This window comes from Cotesia typhae, unplaced genomic scaffold (genome assembly GCF_013202065.1).
Source record: "Cotesia typhae breed Kobodo isofemale line unplaced genomic scaffold, CoteBio_Ctyphae scaffold_152, whole genome shotgun sequence".
In the NCBI taxonomy this organism is placed as follows: domain Eukaryota; kingdom Metazoa; phylum Arthropoda; class Insecta; order Hymenoptera; family Braconidae; genus Cotesia; species Cotesia typhae.
Genome location: NW_027423776.1, coordinates 4,461,307 through 4,478,002, shown reverse-complemented (window position 1 = coordinate 4,478,002; position 16,696 = coordinate 4,461,307). Strand labels below are relative to the sequence as shown.

The 16,696-nt window shown below is 28.0% G+C and overlaps 2 protein-coding genes across 2 annotated transcripts; one reads left to right on the top strand and one right to left on the bottom strand.

Annotated features, from left to right (window-relative positions):
* Positions 1-1,336: 1,336 nt before the first annotated feature.
* LOC141536013 (uncharacterized) lies at positions 1,337-4,677 on the top strand. Its single transcript, XM_074256212.1, has 6 exons — positions 1,337-1,392; positions 1,454-1,757; positions 2,412-3,065; positions 3,934-3,999; positions 4,166-4,255; positions 4,612-4,677. The coding sequence occupies exons 1-6, from the start codon at positions 1,337-1,339 to the stop codon at positions 4,660-4,662; spliced, it is 1,221 nt and encodes a 406-aa protein (XP_074112313.1). The 3' UTR covers positions 4,663-4,677.
* A 1,736-nt stretch (positions 4,678-6,413) lies between these two features.
* LOC141536122 (uncharacterized) lies at positions 6,414-12,810 on the bottom strand. The gene is made up of 3 exons (XM_074256387.1): positions 12,570-12,810; positions 9,793-10,677; positions 6,414-9,111 (listed from the first exon to the last, which is right to left on the bottom strand). The coding sequence occupies exons 1-3, from the start codon at positions 12,627-12,629 to the stop codon at positions 7,474-7,476; spliced, it is 2,583 nt and encodes an 860-aa protein (XP_074112488.1). The 5' UTR covers positions 12,630-12,810; the 3' UTR covers positions 6,414-7,473.
* Positions 12,811-16,696: the final 3,886 nt, after the last annotated feature.

Here is a 16,696-nt window from a genome sequence, read left to right as displayed (position 1 = left end):
GTGTGCGCGCGTGCAACCGCGAACGACACGCAAACCTTTGTGAGCTTGCAATTCTCTTTTATCTCATCAGAAGACATCCACATGTCGTTCTAAAAAATACAAAAAGAGAATGAAAGCTTGAAGAAATGAGGGTAAGTAGACAGTAAATAAAAGCCAAAGTTAATGGAACAAAAAATAAAAATAAATAAATACCAGAAGCCAATTCGTCGCTGTTACGCTTCCTTTGGTAAGTATTTTTCATTGTAAATAAAATTGAATTTTAAAATTCAATACTGCGTATGTGGAGCTTTTATAACAGTTATAAAATTAATATTGTTTATAAAAATATAATTTTTTCTTGTTTACTTTTTTAGTGATCCTTGGATATTATTAGAAATTTTATAGCTCTTCAATCTTTTGAGGGGATATTTATGGTCACAAGCATAAAAGAAAATCTATATTCGATTGAATCTCTGGTTCTTATTAAATACGATGTCATTTATTCAATGGCAGATTCTTTTGTATGTACTATCTTGCTTATTTTCTTATTATAATTATTATTATTAGTTTTTTTACCCATAAATTTTCGTTTTAGCTTTTTTGATTAGATCTCTAAGAGCGAATTTTATTTGAGAAAAAAAAAACTTTATTAGCTTTTTAATTTTATCTTCAGTTCATAAAATATGAATTTGGCGATTGATTATTCATTATTCATTATATTTTCTTTAAGTAAGTACTCATATACAGTTTAAAGTATCGAGTAATAATAAAATAGTTTTTATATTTTAAACATAAATAATTTCTACTTTGATGGTTGGAAATTTTTGAAGGAGTGTTAATTATTACGAGTTCTATTATGATAAAATTAAGTAAATTTTCGATTTATTACATCAAAATATTGGATAAAAGTAAATCAAGTATGAGTAACATTACATTATTATTATTATTGTGGATAATTCGTTTGTTTTATTGAATGGTATCATCATCTATAATTTAAATGAATAAATAATCCAATAATTGCATGTACTTGACAAAGTATAACATCATAATTTGCGATTACACTTGAACTACTTGTCGTAATCACGTTTATTTGTTTGCTTACAGCATATTTATCCAGGGTTTTTTCTTCTCTCCAATCGATATCAAGTATCAGTGAAGAGTGTTTTAGTAACTTACAACTTGACAGGAATCCATTTCTTCACTCTTTTTTACCTAGGTAAAATTTAATTAATTCCAGTACATACATAATGTAATAATAAACTTGTTTGCACCCTTTTTAGATATCTGAATCAGATTATACCATATTTATATGCAGCAGAATGCTTATGACCCGCAAATAAATTATTGATCAAATAACATGGCTATCGCTCACAAAATCAAACACAGGAACACAATGTTGAGTCAAGTTCACAGGTAAAAAACAGTTACGTATATCATTTATATATTTATAAATTAATAAATTCGTTCATTGCAGACAAACAGAACGACCATTAACGCAGCGCATATATTCCCATATACGTCGTACAAAAGAAAAAGCATCTCGTGGTTCAAATTCGTCTCTCTACAAGTCAATATGTCCACTAATTTATGTGGTTCGCGTATTTGGATTAGCGCCTTATGAATTTGAGGACAATAAACTCGTGCCATCAGATTCTTACTTGATTTTTGCCTTTTTTTGGTTTTGTGTCTACACCTACGTCATCTGGCGTTATCTTGTAGGTGTTTTGGATCCCAGCACAGATATGAAGACTACTCTTTATCATACAGAATTCACTAAAGTATAAAATAAAAGTAATTTAGTACACGGTTAAGAATTTTGCGTCATTTCGTCAAAAAATTTTAATGTCAAATATTCAACACTTTTTTGTGTTAATTTAACACTTCTTTATGTTAATTTAACACAATACATATTAAATCTATAAATATATAGGAGACTTTTTATAGATATAGTCACTCATCACGATATCTCTGGAACTATAAGACCTAGAGACTTAAAATTTGGCAGGAATATTTCTTTCACCGAGTAGAGGTCAGCTAAGAACGAATTTTACAAAATTTCACCCACCAGGGGGGTTGCGGGGGCGTTAACAATGAAAAATTCCCGTTTTCAAACTATAGCTACTATCAACTTCAAATTTGGTAAGGATCTTTTATTTGTCATGTAGAGATCATCTCAATACGGATTTCAATAAATTCTACTTCCGATTCGATGGAATCTGGAATCTGTGTAAGTCAAAATAATACTCCAATTGAATTTCAAGTCTAGATCTAAAATTACAATTCTATAAAGTGTCCAGCGGAGCGGGCGGGCAACAGCTAGTTTACACTTAAAAGTGTCAAATATTTAACACAAAATTTTTTGACGCAATGACGTAAAATTTTTTACTGTGTATGATAGTTAATAATAAAATTTATTTCTTCTTTATTTTTAGACTGTGGGTAATTACTTTGTAACATTAATGGACTTTATAGTCTGCATAAGTACACGAAAAGAAATCGGTTGGATATGGAATAAAATCGAAGACTTCGACCAAGCAATGCGAGATCTGGGATATGTGAGAAATGAAAAAAAAACTCGTCTAGTGGTTTGGTTCATAATTGGATTCAACATCATAATTTGGGGAATAGTAAACAATCTAGGAATGGCTGCATTTAACGAGACTTTTTTTTATAACATGACATATTTGATAGTGTACGTTGGAGCTGCTGTTGCAATCACTAAATTCTCTGGACTTGTATTGATACTGGGCCAGCGATTCAAAGAGTTAAATGAAATCACTAAGAGTCATGCTTACAAATCGCGATGGATACACGCTGATCCCATTATCGATGACAAACTCGTGGATTGTCTTCACAGCGAGCTTACTGCTGTTGGAATAAAGCTCAACAATATCTACAAATTTTCGTTGATAATTTGGTTGGGGAATTTGAGTTTTCACAGTATTTCTTCTTCTTATTTTGTTATTAATTGGGTGATGGAAGGGAAAGTTCAAGTGAATTTTATTAATTGTCTTCTTGGTTGGTTCGTAGCAATATTTTCTCAACTTTTTTTTCTCAATTACTCTTGCCACTACACGTCTAGTGAGGTAAGTAATTTATCTTTTATTTTAAAAAAAAAAAGCAACAATAATTTCCAAGTGTTTTAAAAATTAAAGCATCACTAAAAATTTTTACTGCTTAAATTACTCTGTGATAAAAAATGGAGTTATAAAATTGTCCTCATGCTTTCATTTTTGCAGTACTTTTTTCAGAAGCTTTAAATTTTTTTTTCTTCCGTAATTTTATTTTATTCCGTCCTTAAACACGATAAACTTGAATTTTCTCATCATCAAGGGTCGAAGTAAAAGATAAATAAAAAGTAATCGGCTTTGATTGCTGTCCTTGCTTAGTCTCCCGCATAATGGACCCATGACTTATAAAAGTACATCTATATAAATGTAAAAATATAAAAAGTGTACGTAGTTATTGATATAAAGAGAAGAGAAAATTGATAATAGTAAAAGTTTTTTAAGTAATGAATAACAATCTGTAGTTATTGCAATAAATATAAATATAAAAATTTTAATAATTTCAAAAAGTTTTGGAAGAAAAAATTTTACTGAAATTAAAAAAAAAAATTATTATTTCAAGTTTTATAAATTGAAAAAATTTTTAACGTTAAATGTAATTATAAATTTACATAGCTTAATTTTTTTGTCAAATAAAATTAGTAAAATTTTTTATCTCTTGATGTTACAAAATTAACTTTATTTATTATTATTATTTTTTTTTTTTAATAAAATAGAAAATATACCAATCTATTAAAAAAATGAAAATTTACTGCCAACAAAAATAGCCAGGAAAATTTTATTATTTTCTTAAACTTTTATTACTTCCCTAACAAATGGTATGCTGATTAATCTGGCTCAGGATTGTTCTCAGCGGGATATTTAACTATGCAATTTTCTTACCCAGGCAAACTGCATGAGCTATATAATGCTAGGATGGAAACGTTGGCTCTACACCCACGATAGCAAGATGGTAAGCATCGATGGTATCTCATAAATACATAACTTATACTTATTTTAATTGAATTGTATTAAAAAAAAATTTTTATGTCATATAATTTATAAAATTATATTTAATGTAATAATTTACAACTATGTTTAATGTGTTACTCTATTTTCTGGATAAAATACACACATAGGAAGTGGAAACTTCTGTTCACCTGGTGAATCGTCAACTACACTTCTCTGCAGATGGATTTTTTAATATTAATCTTCCACTGTTTCATTCGGTAAGTTGTTTTACTGTATTTAATAGTATAACTAAATTTAAAAATTTTAATACGCTTAAAATAAATTAGCATTGCTGGGAATGTTGAATATTAAATTATCTGCGATGCACAGCTTTTTATAAACTGTATTGTAATGCAATAAAAAAGCATGTTCTGTAGGAAAATAATTGGTAGATTCACTGGAATTTTCTTCGGGGTTTGTTTGTATTCGAATCACGGTACGCGGATTAAAGTACTTGGGAGTCGAGAAGAGCTTTCTCGGGGAAAATAAACACGCTCTGTTAGTTAAATACCTGGAATTAAGAAACAAAAAATAAATTTTTTATTATTATTAATAATCCATTCTAATTTTGCAGATAACGGCTGTGTTAGCGACCTACTTATTTATTCTTCTTCAATTTGATTAAGCAAATAATAAAAAGGCGAGTTTTTTTTTTTTTTTATTTACAAGGAAAAAATAGTTTCATGAATTTTATTTCATATTTATAACTAAATGATGTTATGTAGACAATTTTTTTTTCTTCTTCTTAAATGATGATAATAACATTTTTGCCATGCAGTAGAGAATTATTAGAGCAAGAGGACAGTAGGGTAAAATGGGAAAGAATATTTCATGTCGTTTTTGTTTGAAATAAAAATTCTCAAGAGTTTGTTATAAAAAAAGTTAATTTTTCATTTTATCTCATTTTTCCCCGTCGGCCTGTTTGCTCATAGTTTGACTAATTAACGAGAAGTAGGCACGCTAATTGTAAAATTATATTTTTGTAAAAAGTTTTATTTAATTTTCACCAATTTATTATTAATAACTTAAAGTAGTGTAGTACTAAAATTATTTTTTCTTCTCTTAAATTTTGTAAAAAAAAATTGTAAATTTTTTTTATATTTAAAACTTAATTTTTGCTCTAGACAAAAATTAACTGTAATTTAAAAAAACTCTTATCTGTAATTAAAAAAAAATTTTTCTAAGAAGAAAAATAAATACCACGTTGGTCTGGAAGAAAAAAAAATAATTGTAAATGTGAATCAAGATTGGATATTTTTCTGAGCATAAATATCCAAAAGCACGAAGCATAAAATAAGGGTGTAAAAGCTTTTATACATATAATAAGAGGTCTGTCACGACAATCGTGAGAACTGGCACTTGTAGAGCCGAGAGATGAGATGCTTGTTTTCAGTTATCTGAAAAATAAAATAAGGAATGAAAAGGGTATAAAAGTGTATATGGTTAAAGGTGAATGTAGCAGGGCAGCATGATCGAGCAATGGTGCGTCCATTTTCCACGCCATCACCCTGGAAAATTGTCTTTTTTCTCTATCGCCTTTATATATTAAAACATACCTCGTATATTTACTATCGAGGCTAATACGTGACTCAGGACTGCATACAAATCAACAGGATACTTTGTTTCTTATGTGTCGTGAATTCGCAACATATTTTTTCTCCTATTTGAATTTATCTGTAAGAAGAAAATAAAAACTAAAGGTATGTTATATTTTTTACCGACTCTCTAAATCAATAATCGAGTTGGCTAAATTTTATTTTTTTATTTTCATCTTTACTTTATTTTTCAGAAAAAAACACCCAGAACGAATTGGAAGTTAATAAAAGAGTAATGAGTTGAACAGCGCTAACGATTCGCTTTAATGATAGGTCTAACCACTACACTAGGTTTTATTTAATTAATTGACGCTTCTACATCGATGTGATTAGTCTTTATGGGTTTTTCCCAAAGCTTGCTCATTATTTCTTCTTGAAACTTTCTTAAATCATCAAAATTTATTTTATTTGTCTCTACTTTGCCCTTTTTTATCGCAATCTCTGTAAAAAAATTCAACCTCTATTTTTTTTTTTTTATTAAAATAAACTATTAATTGAATTTATAGAGTCTAATTTTATTTAATTAAATTCTGTGATATACGATGCGGTAATAAGCAATTGTATTCTTGATATATTAATGCATAGAAGCATGTATGTAAAGATATGAAATATCTAAGCCGCCAGATATTAAATCATGATACATATGCTCTTAATATTTGCGACAAAGTAAACATAAATTATAGAGTGGTAAAAAATTACCAAACGGTTGAAAATTGGAACTTAAATTTATAAGTAAAAAAAAATAAAAATATATTTTTTTAATAAAGTATAAAAATTTATTCAGATTTTTTATTTTAACATTCCTTTAAACAAGAAAAAAAAATTATCCCTCTGAAATAATTTAACGTAAATAATTTTTTTTTTATCACCCGTTTCTTAAATAAAAAATCTTAAATTAATTACAATGATTAATACTTATGTTATTAATAATTAATGTAAAAGTTTGCCGGTTTTTTATAAAATAATTCAAGATTTTATTTAAATATTTAAGAAAAATACAACAGACTTGAAATTATTCGTTTACATTTGTACATAAGAATAATTTTATCTCAAAAGAAATATCTATCATTTTATTGATAGCTCAGAGAGGTTTATTCTTCATACCGACAACTTGTTCCTTAATTTATAAACAGTCGATCAGATATACATATAAGTTTTCTAAATATAATTCGATTTTATACACAATCACAAAAATATTATTTAACTTATGCTTAAATTAATAATAGTTGCCTCTTAAGAGAAGCCTATCATCTTATTGATGATAGCTCTAAGAGTTTATTAAATTTCGACTGCTTGAAATACTTTCATCCTCTAAAACAAATTAAAAGATAAAAATAAATCATTAATGGACAAGTTTCCCGGTCTTTAATAAAATAATTCAAGATCTTATTTAAATATTTAAGAAAAATACAACAGACTTGAAATTATTCGTTTACATTTGTACATAAGAATAATTTCATCTCAAAAGAAATATCTATCATTTTATTGATAGCTCAGAGAGGTTTATTCTTCATACCGACAACTTGTTCCTTAATTTATAAACAGTCGATCAGATATACATATAAGTTTTCTAAATATAATTCGATTTTATACACAATCACAAAAATATTATTTAACTTATACTTAAATTAATATTAGTTGCCTCTTAAGAGAAGCCTATCATCTTATTGATGATAGCTCTAAGAGTTAGTTAAATTTCGACTGCTTAAAATACTTTTATCCTTTAAAACAAATTAAAAGATAAAAATAAATAAATAAATAAATAAATAAACAATACATTACAAAGCAATTTGATAAATCTAAAATAATCCATGTAATTAAAATAAAAAAATTAAATTATCCTATCGATTAAGACTGTTAACCAGATAAGGCGAGCGGAGTTGATTCGTTTCGTTTTCTGCCATTGATCTCAGAATCTGTTGACCCAATAAAACTTTAGGTCGCAAATTGATATTCGGTTCTTCATTTGGTTGCACATAAAAATTATCTGTCGTTGTTATTGATCTTGAATCAAAATTCTCGGTGCGTCTCTTGACAGACAATGCTTCTTCGTAAATACTGGACTTGGGTCTTCCTGGCGCGTTAGACCTGGGAACGTCGTAGATCATCTCCTCATAATCAGGCATCATGGATCGGCGAATTTCAATCTGCGTAGCAGAGAAAATATGGGGCTCGGATTGAGACCAATAATTGAGATACTCGTAGGTAGAGTTGCTGTAATTGCTGCTGGACGGAAACTCCCAGATCGGTGATGGAAGTTCAGGAGGAGAAAGGTCCTCGTCGAATGACTTGTAGGAATCGTTTAGTTTCTGTTCTACGAGGCTGTTGCGTGCAGATTTGGACTTTAGAGAGCTTGACGATGATTTAAAATTTTTTGCAGAAGTGAGTGGAGTTTTGAGAGCACCTGAAGAAGTACAAGAAGATGTCAACGAGCTGTTAATTAAGTCCTTTGATTTTTTCAACGCATTTGGTGGATTTAATGCTCTCATGCTGTTTTCCTTCAATTTTCTTTTGATGTCTGTGAAAATATTCTTGGACCGGGCTGGGTAGAATGGACCCAGTGACAGTCGTACTTCAGTTCTATCCATTTCTTCCAATACTATTTTATTTTTATTAATCAATTTATCATCCGCTATCATGTTATTGTTATTGTTATTTTCTTCTGATGGAAGCCCGAGCCATTTCTGGATATGATCTTCGGAGGGTTGCTGGAAGCTCGATAAATTCGAGTTTTTTTCCTTTGACAGAAATTTCGGCTGATCCCGGGTAGGCTGAGATGCTGGAACTTTAGTCGAGCCTTGTGAAGAGAGCGAAGATGATGATGATGATGATTTTTCAACGTATCCTGAGTCTCGCTGTGGTAATTTCGTTTCGGTGTTGCTTTTGTTTAGGCTGCAGAAAAATTTACTTTCCTTTATTATATTCTTCTTTCCAGTCAACAGCTTAAGAAGTTTCTTGAATGAACTTTTACGCGGTAATTTTTGATTAGTAACTGGAATCCATTCTATCTCAGTGTCGTCGTCAAATTCGATTGGTTTTTTTAACTTGGCGGCAACTATTTTCGGAGCGCTGGGCATTTGTTTGAATGAGTCTGATCTTGCTGGAGGCTCTGGGACTCTTTTTTTTCGCAAAACTACTTCAGTGTCAAAGTAAGTTGGTCTGTTATCCTGAACTTGGACTTCATGTTGAGGTTGAGGTTGTGGTTCAGGTTCTAACCTTGATACAGGATCTGGGTCTGGGTCTGGCTCAAATCGAGGTTGTACTTCGGTTTCTACTTCCATTTCGAAATTATCATCATCTTCAAGAATAAAAGTATCATTCAGACAGTGGTTTTTCTGCTTTTGTTGATGGTTATTGATGGAAGAAGTTGATTTTTCACCACTCTTTGCTGACATTAATGTTTCGCTGAACGATTTTTGAGTCGAAGAGTTCTTTGAATCCTTAGAACTGTTATGGAAGGATTTAAATTCAGGAAAACTCTGAAAAGTAAAAGAAATTCTTTTAAATATGATTGATTATTTGTATTAAATAAAAATTTAATACACAGAAATAAAAATAGACTATAAAATTGTCATGTTTTAATAGTTATTGAAGTTTAGAAAAAAATTAATTCCAAAAATGACTTCAAATGATTTTCAAATGAAGCTTGCGAAATTTTCAACAAATCGTTTTTATAAATTTTGAATTATCTCTTGGCAAAATTATTTTATAAATTAATTAGAATGAATGTGTTTTAGTATTTTATTACATTAAATGGCAACTTGAAAAAAAAATTCTTTTGAAAGTTTAAATATTTTTTTTTTCAGTTAACTCTTGAAAGTAAATAATTAAAATTCTTACTTAATACCAAAAAAAAAAAAAAAAAAAAAAAAAAAATAAAGAAAAGTTATAGGATTAAGATATATTGAAATAAAAACGGACTATAAAAATCTTCCGTTTTAATAATTTTGAAAATTTATATTTAATAAATAAAAAAAGAAATCAAAACAATAATTTTGATCAATAATGTTAAATTTCAAAAACAGTCTAATAAAATTTCTGATTTTTATGAAATTACATTTTAAAATAAAGTAATTGCGGTCTACTATCTTCAGTTTCACAACAACATAAAGAAAAAGTTTTAAAATAAAAAGGATTATGCGATTAAAGAAAAAACTTACCTTAGATGTTTGTGTAGAATACTTCTGCTCTAACGCGGCAACCATTTTCTTGACAAATTTCCCTTCCTTAACAGGTGTGACATTATCCCTCTTCCGAGGAGACGAATAACTCATTTCAAAATCCAGGATTATTTTATCCAACTCTTGAATGGAGCTTACTGGAGTAATTAGCGGATTAACTTTAGGTTCATGCAGTGCAGGTGAATTGACAGGTATTTTTGGACTACTTTGACATTGAAGAGGGTATTGATAAGTGTACTCGTAACCTGTAGTTGCTGGTGGCGCGGGACTTTCGCACTGGTAAAGATCCTGTTGAGCGCTCCAATAACTCGAAGTTATTCCAGAAATTTGAGTACCTGCATACCGGTGATCGTAAGAAGAGCGTAAAGAGTTTTGATAACCTGGATTTGGTGACGATCTCAGAGCACTTTGCTGTTGAAGACACGGTGGAGTATGCTGGTAGGCTGCTCTTGGCGATTGGACCATAGAATTATGGCGCGGATCCCATGATCCGTAATGCTGATAATTGGAATTCAGTGACGCTGCGGTGTTAAATTCTCCGGCATAATAACCTGCACTCGACGGAGACGTTTGCATTTTTTGGGCCCGATTATACTGTCCCGCATGATAACCTGGGCTCAATGGCATCACTGGCGTGTTTTGACGCTGAAGGCTCTGAGAATGCCAGTAACTTGCATTTGGTGACGCTATTGGCGAGTATTGCAGCTGAGTCTGACATTTTGGCGACTGCCAACACGCTGGGCTTGGGGACGGCGTTGCAGGTAATGGTGGCGTTGCAGGTAATGGCGGCGTTGAGTACAATGTTCTCAACCACTCTGCTCGTGATTTCGTTGGTGTAAAATATTTTGACTCGCCGTATGACATCTGATGAAAGAAAATTTATAATTAAATAATGGAAAATTAAGAAAAATTTTTAATGAAAATTAATTTAGCAGATATTTAATAATTTTAAGAAATTTTTTAACAAATAAGGTATGGCAAAAAAAATTATGAAAAAAAAAAATTGACATAAAAATTTTTTAAAATAAAAAATGCAATTTTTTAAAATAAATTTTTTTTTAAATAAAATAAAAAAAATTGTCGTGACTGCTAACTTTAATGTCATAAATTTGTAATGAAAATTAATTTAGCAGATATTTAATAATTTTTTTAATAAATAAAATATGGCAAAAAATTGACATGTAAAAATTTTCAAAAATAAAAAATGTAATTTTTTTAAATAAAAAAAAATAATTTTTTGGAATAAATTTGTTTGTTAAAGAAAATTAGAAATGGTAAAGTGACTTTGATGTCATCAATTAGTAAACTTTTGACAATTTTTTTTTCAAACTTTTTACATGTGGAATTTCTTTTTTTATTTTTCTTTGCAATAAATTTTTTTAATAAGTAAACTCATGATAGTTGTCAGATATCTGTAAATTTCAGAATCGTAAAATTTTTGATGAACGATTATAATTTATGAAATTTAATCGAATTTTGTAATAAATTATTAAATATTGAAAAAATTGAATGGATAATTTTAGATTCATTGAGTCTTGCAATGAATAGTTTTACATAAGAAAATTTAAATAAATAATTAAAATATATTGGACATTAAAAATTATTTATAGAAAAATTGATAAAGAACTGAAATTGACAGACAGTAATTTATTTTTTTTTTTATAAGCTAGGCGCAGAAAATTATTTTAAAAAAATTGCATTTATAATGTTTTAGAGTTTTTAAAGATAGAATTTTAGAAATAAATTTTTCTTGTCATAGTTCAATTGAAAAGTTATCAATTAAAAAAATGGATAAAGTATTGAAATAAATAATTTGATGTTAAAAAATGATACTCAAGTTATCTGACATTTAAGATCTCAATTTTTTTAAACTACAACTTACAGAACAAAAAAACAATATTTAAAAATGCATTTTTAATTTCACCAATATTTAAATCCTTCATAGAAAACTTGAGAGTAAGACCGTATCTAATGGTTTAAGCCTAAGTTGATGGATTTTTAAGTGAAGTAAAATTTGGTAGCTTAAGAAAATTTTATTTCGTTCAAGATAATGATAGTATATCCTAATGACCGGGGTCGAAAATTCTCGTTGAGAATATTATTTTTTTGTCTGGGTGTGTACTATAGAAAAAAAAAAAAACCAAAAAATCTTAAAGTATTTGCTATCTTCAGGATTATGTACAAAAAAAAAATTTAATAAATTATTTTCAAATAATTTATAAATTTTTTAAATATTTTTAAAAAGAGTAAAATAATTGGACAGTTTGTTTATAAACAAACGTTATATTAAATAAAATATTTAGAAAAGAGTACTGATGAAAAATAATTCAAATCTTGATTTTTAAGTAATTAAACATTAAAATAATAGTTGAGAAATATTTCGCTGAATAAAATTATGTTAGAAAAATAGCTTCGCTTGATTGAGAGGAGTATAATATAAGTTAGTATATGTCGCAGAACATGCAGAAATATAAACGGACTAATAAAATTCTCTGTTGTAAAAATTAAAAATAATATAATATTTTTAAATATTTTAATTATAAAATAAAAAATTAGGTAGTGAAACATTTTATTTTATAAAAATGAATAAAAATTCGAGAAGTGAAAAAACCACGTGTTTTCATCCACCATAATTAATTATGAAAAATAATAAATAATTATGATAAATAATAAATAGTTATGATAAATAAATCACAAATAATTAAATACGACAAATTAATTATGAATAAATAAACAATAAAGTATTAAATAAATACCTCTTTATTTTGATAAACACTGTGCTGCGTGTAACCATTGATCCGTGGGGATGAAATCATTTTAAATCCAATTAAATCCAAATAGCTCGGTGTGAAATCAAATTCAAAATGAACAATCAACAATGATCTAAATTAATTGGACAAAATACTTGATATTACTGCACTGCGATATTTATAATTATTTTATTCACTTGTAATGGAGAGTTCGGTGTTCAACTATACTCAAGCAATATTAAACAGAATGTGAGGATACGTTTTACCTGAGTTTCCCCTGTTCGTAATTTTCCCTTCGAGTTTTTGGAAATTGGAGGGGCACATCCGGTTGACCGATTGTCGCAAAATTTTGGCCGATGTTATACGAATGAGTGGTAGAAACTCCCACTTAACACTCGAAGCTATCCAGGTAAGTGGAGTGCAGAGCTATGAAAAAAAAAGGGGAAGTAAGAGACTGAATTGTAGGTAAGTTTAATTTTAGTTTTAAAATTTTTCTCTGTACATACTATTTAAAATAATATTTTACCTAAGTACTCTTGCACTCAATGAGCATCTACTGTACTATAGCTTCTTTAGTGTAAAACGACCAAAAGTTCCCTTCATGATGAAGAGCAAAGCGAACATACCTGATAACATTGTTCTCTTGCAAATACATGGGGGCTAGACAAGGGCTTCATGCTGAGTTGTAGGCGACAAACTAATCTTCGACTGTCGTAGTATCGTTTGTAATAATATAATTTTAAGTAAATACTCGTTTGTCTCGGGACTTTCACAATGATAATCATAAATCGTTAATACACTGAGCACTTTTAAACTCAAGTAACAAATTTTAATATTTATGCATTTATAATGAATTTCTAAGTAGACTGAAAATTAACGCATGTACATTACTTTCCTCACGTATTTTTAGAGAAAAATAAAATTATGTACTACAAATTTTACGTTATGGAAAAAAAAAAAAAAAAAAAAAATTATACTATTTTTTTCCATTGGAATAAATCGTACGATTTTTATTGACTCGTAAATATTTAAAAGTGATACATATCGCCGATTGTTCAGACGTGCCATTCATTTTTTCAATAAAATATTTTTTGTTACGTTTTTTTATCAATTTAGCTTTTATTTAATAAAATATAAAATATAAATTGTATGATGTATTTATTTTTTGTTGTTTACTATTTTTTTATTGTAATTTAGTATGCATATGAACGAAATTTATTCGTAAGTAATAGTAATTAAAATAAATGGGATGTACACAAATGTATTTAGTGAGTAGAACATCGAATTGCATGCATGCAACCAATTAGATTGATAAAATTCAAATATGTAAATAGTAATTGGAATTTTCAGTTATTTCCCGGTAGAGTGCTATGTGTCGGGAACAAGCAGCAGAGAACAGAGAGCAGAGGGTGAGAATGACGGGTGTACCTGTGAATATTGGTATTCCCTTCGTTAATCCGTAACCAAACGAACTGTACCATGGATCTATTAAGCCGTGTCTTGTTACCACAGGCAATAAATTTAATAATAATAAAATTTTCAACCCCATAGCTTACGGGAAAAACTAGCTGTTGCAATAAGTGTCCTCTGTAAAAATCATATTGTAAATTTATTTTGAGTTTCAGTTATTTTCATCCAGTTGGCTAGTAATATATTACCCTGCATTTGTAGATATACTACAGAGTTTACTCGGTAGATACCTTTGGTTGCTGGTTTCCTGCTATCCACTTCAAAATGATCAACCGTTTCATCCTACCTACGCGTGCGTGCTAATAAATGTACATCTGCAGTTAATATACTCATGTGTCATTTGTAAGTACTCGATTTGGATATAACGAAGTTAATTTAAACCAGGTGGATTTCATTTCACGATAATTACCCAAGTAATTGTGTTATTATTTTAGATTGTTACTAAAACTGGGATGAAAAGTTTGGGGGTATATTTGTTGATGCTTTTGGAGAGTAGGTACTAATAGTTTGTAGGTGACAAAAGTGGACTGGAAATTTGACAATTGTGTTGTCATCTAAACATGAAACTGGGAGTTAATAGCTATTATACTATATTATCGTTGTGATTATTATAATGCAAGATTAATATTTACTAATGTTTATCGATTTTAAAAAAAAGAACAATTAAAAAATTAAATTTTGCAATATACAGATTATTAAATTATAAAATTACATTGAAAACTTCAAAAATCAATTCTTGAGATTTTATATTATTTTCATTTATTTATTTATTTATTAACTTAAGCCTATTGGCAGTAAATTATTAAAATATTTCTTGAAATTGTAATTTTTTGCGTCTTTTGCTTCTAGTGTATGATTTCAATTAATTTTTTTTTTTCCGTGTAATATTCAAAAATAATAATGTGAAAATATTTAATTTCAAGCTTTATTTTTTAGATGTTGTTAAATTAAAATTTTTTTACTCAAATAAAGTATTATCTTCAAAAGATTATAAAAACTAAAATCACTAACCAAAAGAAAAAAATTTACAAAAATGAATATAATTCTAAAGAGTTTGTATTTTGAATGTGATGTAATTTTTTTTGTATTCTTAAAAAATAAATTAATAATTAGCCAAATATTTTATTGTAAAAAATTATTTTCAATTAACATCTTATCTTTTTTTATATCCAGAAGACAGTATTATTACTTTGAAGCTTCTTAAAGTGTTTTTCTAACAAGATATAAACTGTAAAATGAATTTGTACTTCCTATCCTCTTAAGGAGTTGTAAAAGAAGTTTTTTTTTAACGAAATAATTTTAATTTCAAAATAATTAAGGAATTGAGTTTCAAAGGGGTATCTTATCATTTTCGATTAATCGAGACAAAAAACTGGTTATCTCTAATTATCAATATTTTTATTGAACTTTTTTAATTTAGCTATGAAGTGTTATTATCGGTTATGAAGCTACAATTCGATTTTTGTTTAGAAATCTTCATAATTTTCCAAGCAATTAATATTTAAAAATTTAAAAAACTGCTTTTTTAAAATATGAAAAGATACCTTTTTTGAAAATCATTATTTAGCATAAAAAAATTTTTTTTGATGCATAATAAGATAACTTACAGCTAGCATAGTGATTTCATTGAAAAATTGTTAAATGAAAAGACTAATGATGAGTTAGCAATTGCAACTCATGAAAATAATAGCAAATAACAAGAATACAAAGAAAAATAAGAAACAAAGTAAAATAATAATATAATAATAGTAATAATTCTTATAACATTTATATAATTACAATTATAATTTATATATACAAACAAAAGAATTAAAATAATTGAAAAAAATTCACATCTCATATTTTTTAATTCTTTTCAATCAGTATTTCTAATCAGGAATATCTTTTTGTTAAAAAAAATTGAAACAATTATTTTTGAAAAATTCTAACAAATTAATTTCTGCAGTGTCAACATTTTTTTTTCAATAATATTTAACTTCAATTACTAGACGGAGCTGCTTAATGTAAAAGTTGAATGAACGAAATGATGTTTGTATAAAGTTTTACTTGAAATAAATATTCATCGTAATTACCCTTATGGAATGATTTATTCATGAGTAACAATTTAATAAAATTAATAAATGAAAGAAGAAGGCAAAAGTGTGACGTCAGAAAGCTAAAAGGGCGAGATGCTGCATAGCAGTAAGAATAAATCCAGTCATTCTGGCGCCTGAGAACATCGATTTGCTCTACTCGCGTAATATATAGCGTATACATCGGTTTCTCAAATTTCAAGGACCCTTAATAAAATACAAGAGGACACTTCAGCGAGGAATCAGTTTCAATAACTTCAAGATTTATTTATGATTATATAATGCAATGATAATGAAAGGAGAGTTAGAAACTAATTTAGAAATGTTCGCGTAAATAGGCTTTATTTTAAATTACTTAAATTTTTTTAATTACATAATCTTAAAGTTTCTTATGACGGTCTTAAGAAATTAATATTCGCTTAATGATGAAGGTAATGATAGTAAAAATAAATATATATTGTAATGATGAGAATAAAAGACTAAGGACAAACGACTTTACTCATTAGACGGAAAGTTTCACGAAGTATGGTTTATCTTAATCTTTGTAGTATGTACGGTATCTATCGGTGGGTATTATACGCGAGTGAAGCT

Bases quoted from the DNA above. Each gene is read 5' to 3' on its own strand.
- LOC141536013 (XM_074256212.1), top strand. From the start codon at position 1,337: ATGGCTATCGCTCACAAAATCAAACACAGGAACACAATGTTGAGTCAA. The intron at 1,393-1,453 runs GTAAAAAACAGT...CGTTCATTGCAG, and splicing joins ATGTTGAGTCAAGTTCACAG to ACAAACAGAACGACCATTAA. The intron at 4,256-4,611 runs GTAAGTTGTTTT...CTAATTTTGCAG, and splicing joins ATCTTCCACTGTTTCATTCG to ATAACGGCTGTGTTAGCGAC.
- LOC141536122 (XM_074256387.1), bottom strand. From the start codon at position 12,629: ATGATTTCATCCCCACGGATCAATGGTTACACGCAGCACAGTGTTTAT. The intron at 10,678-12,569 runs GTATTTATTTAA...TTCTTTCATCAG, and splicing joins GTGTTTATCAAAATAAAGAG to ATGTCATACGGCGAGTCAAA. The intron at 9,112-9,792 runs GTAAGTTTTTTC...TTTACTTTTCAG, and splicing joins ATTCTACACAAACATCTAAG to AGTTTTCCTGAATTTAAATC.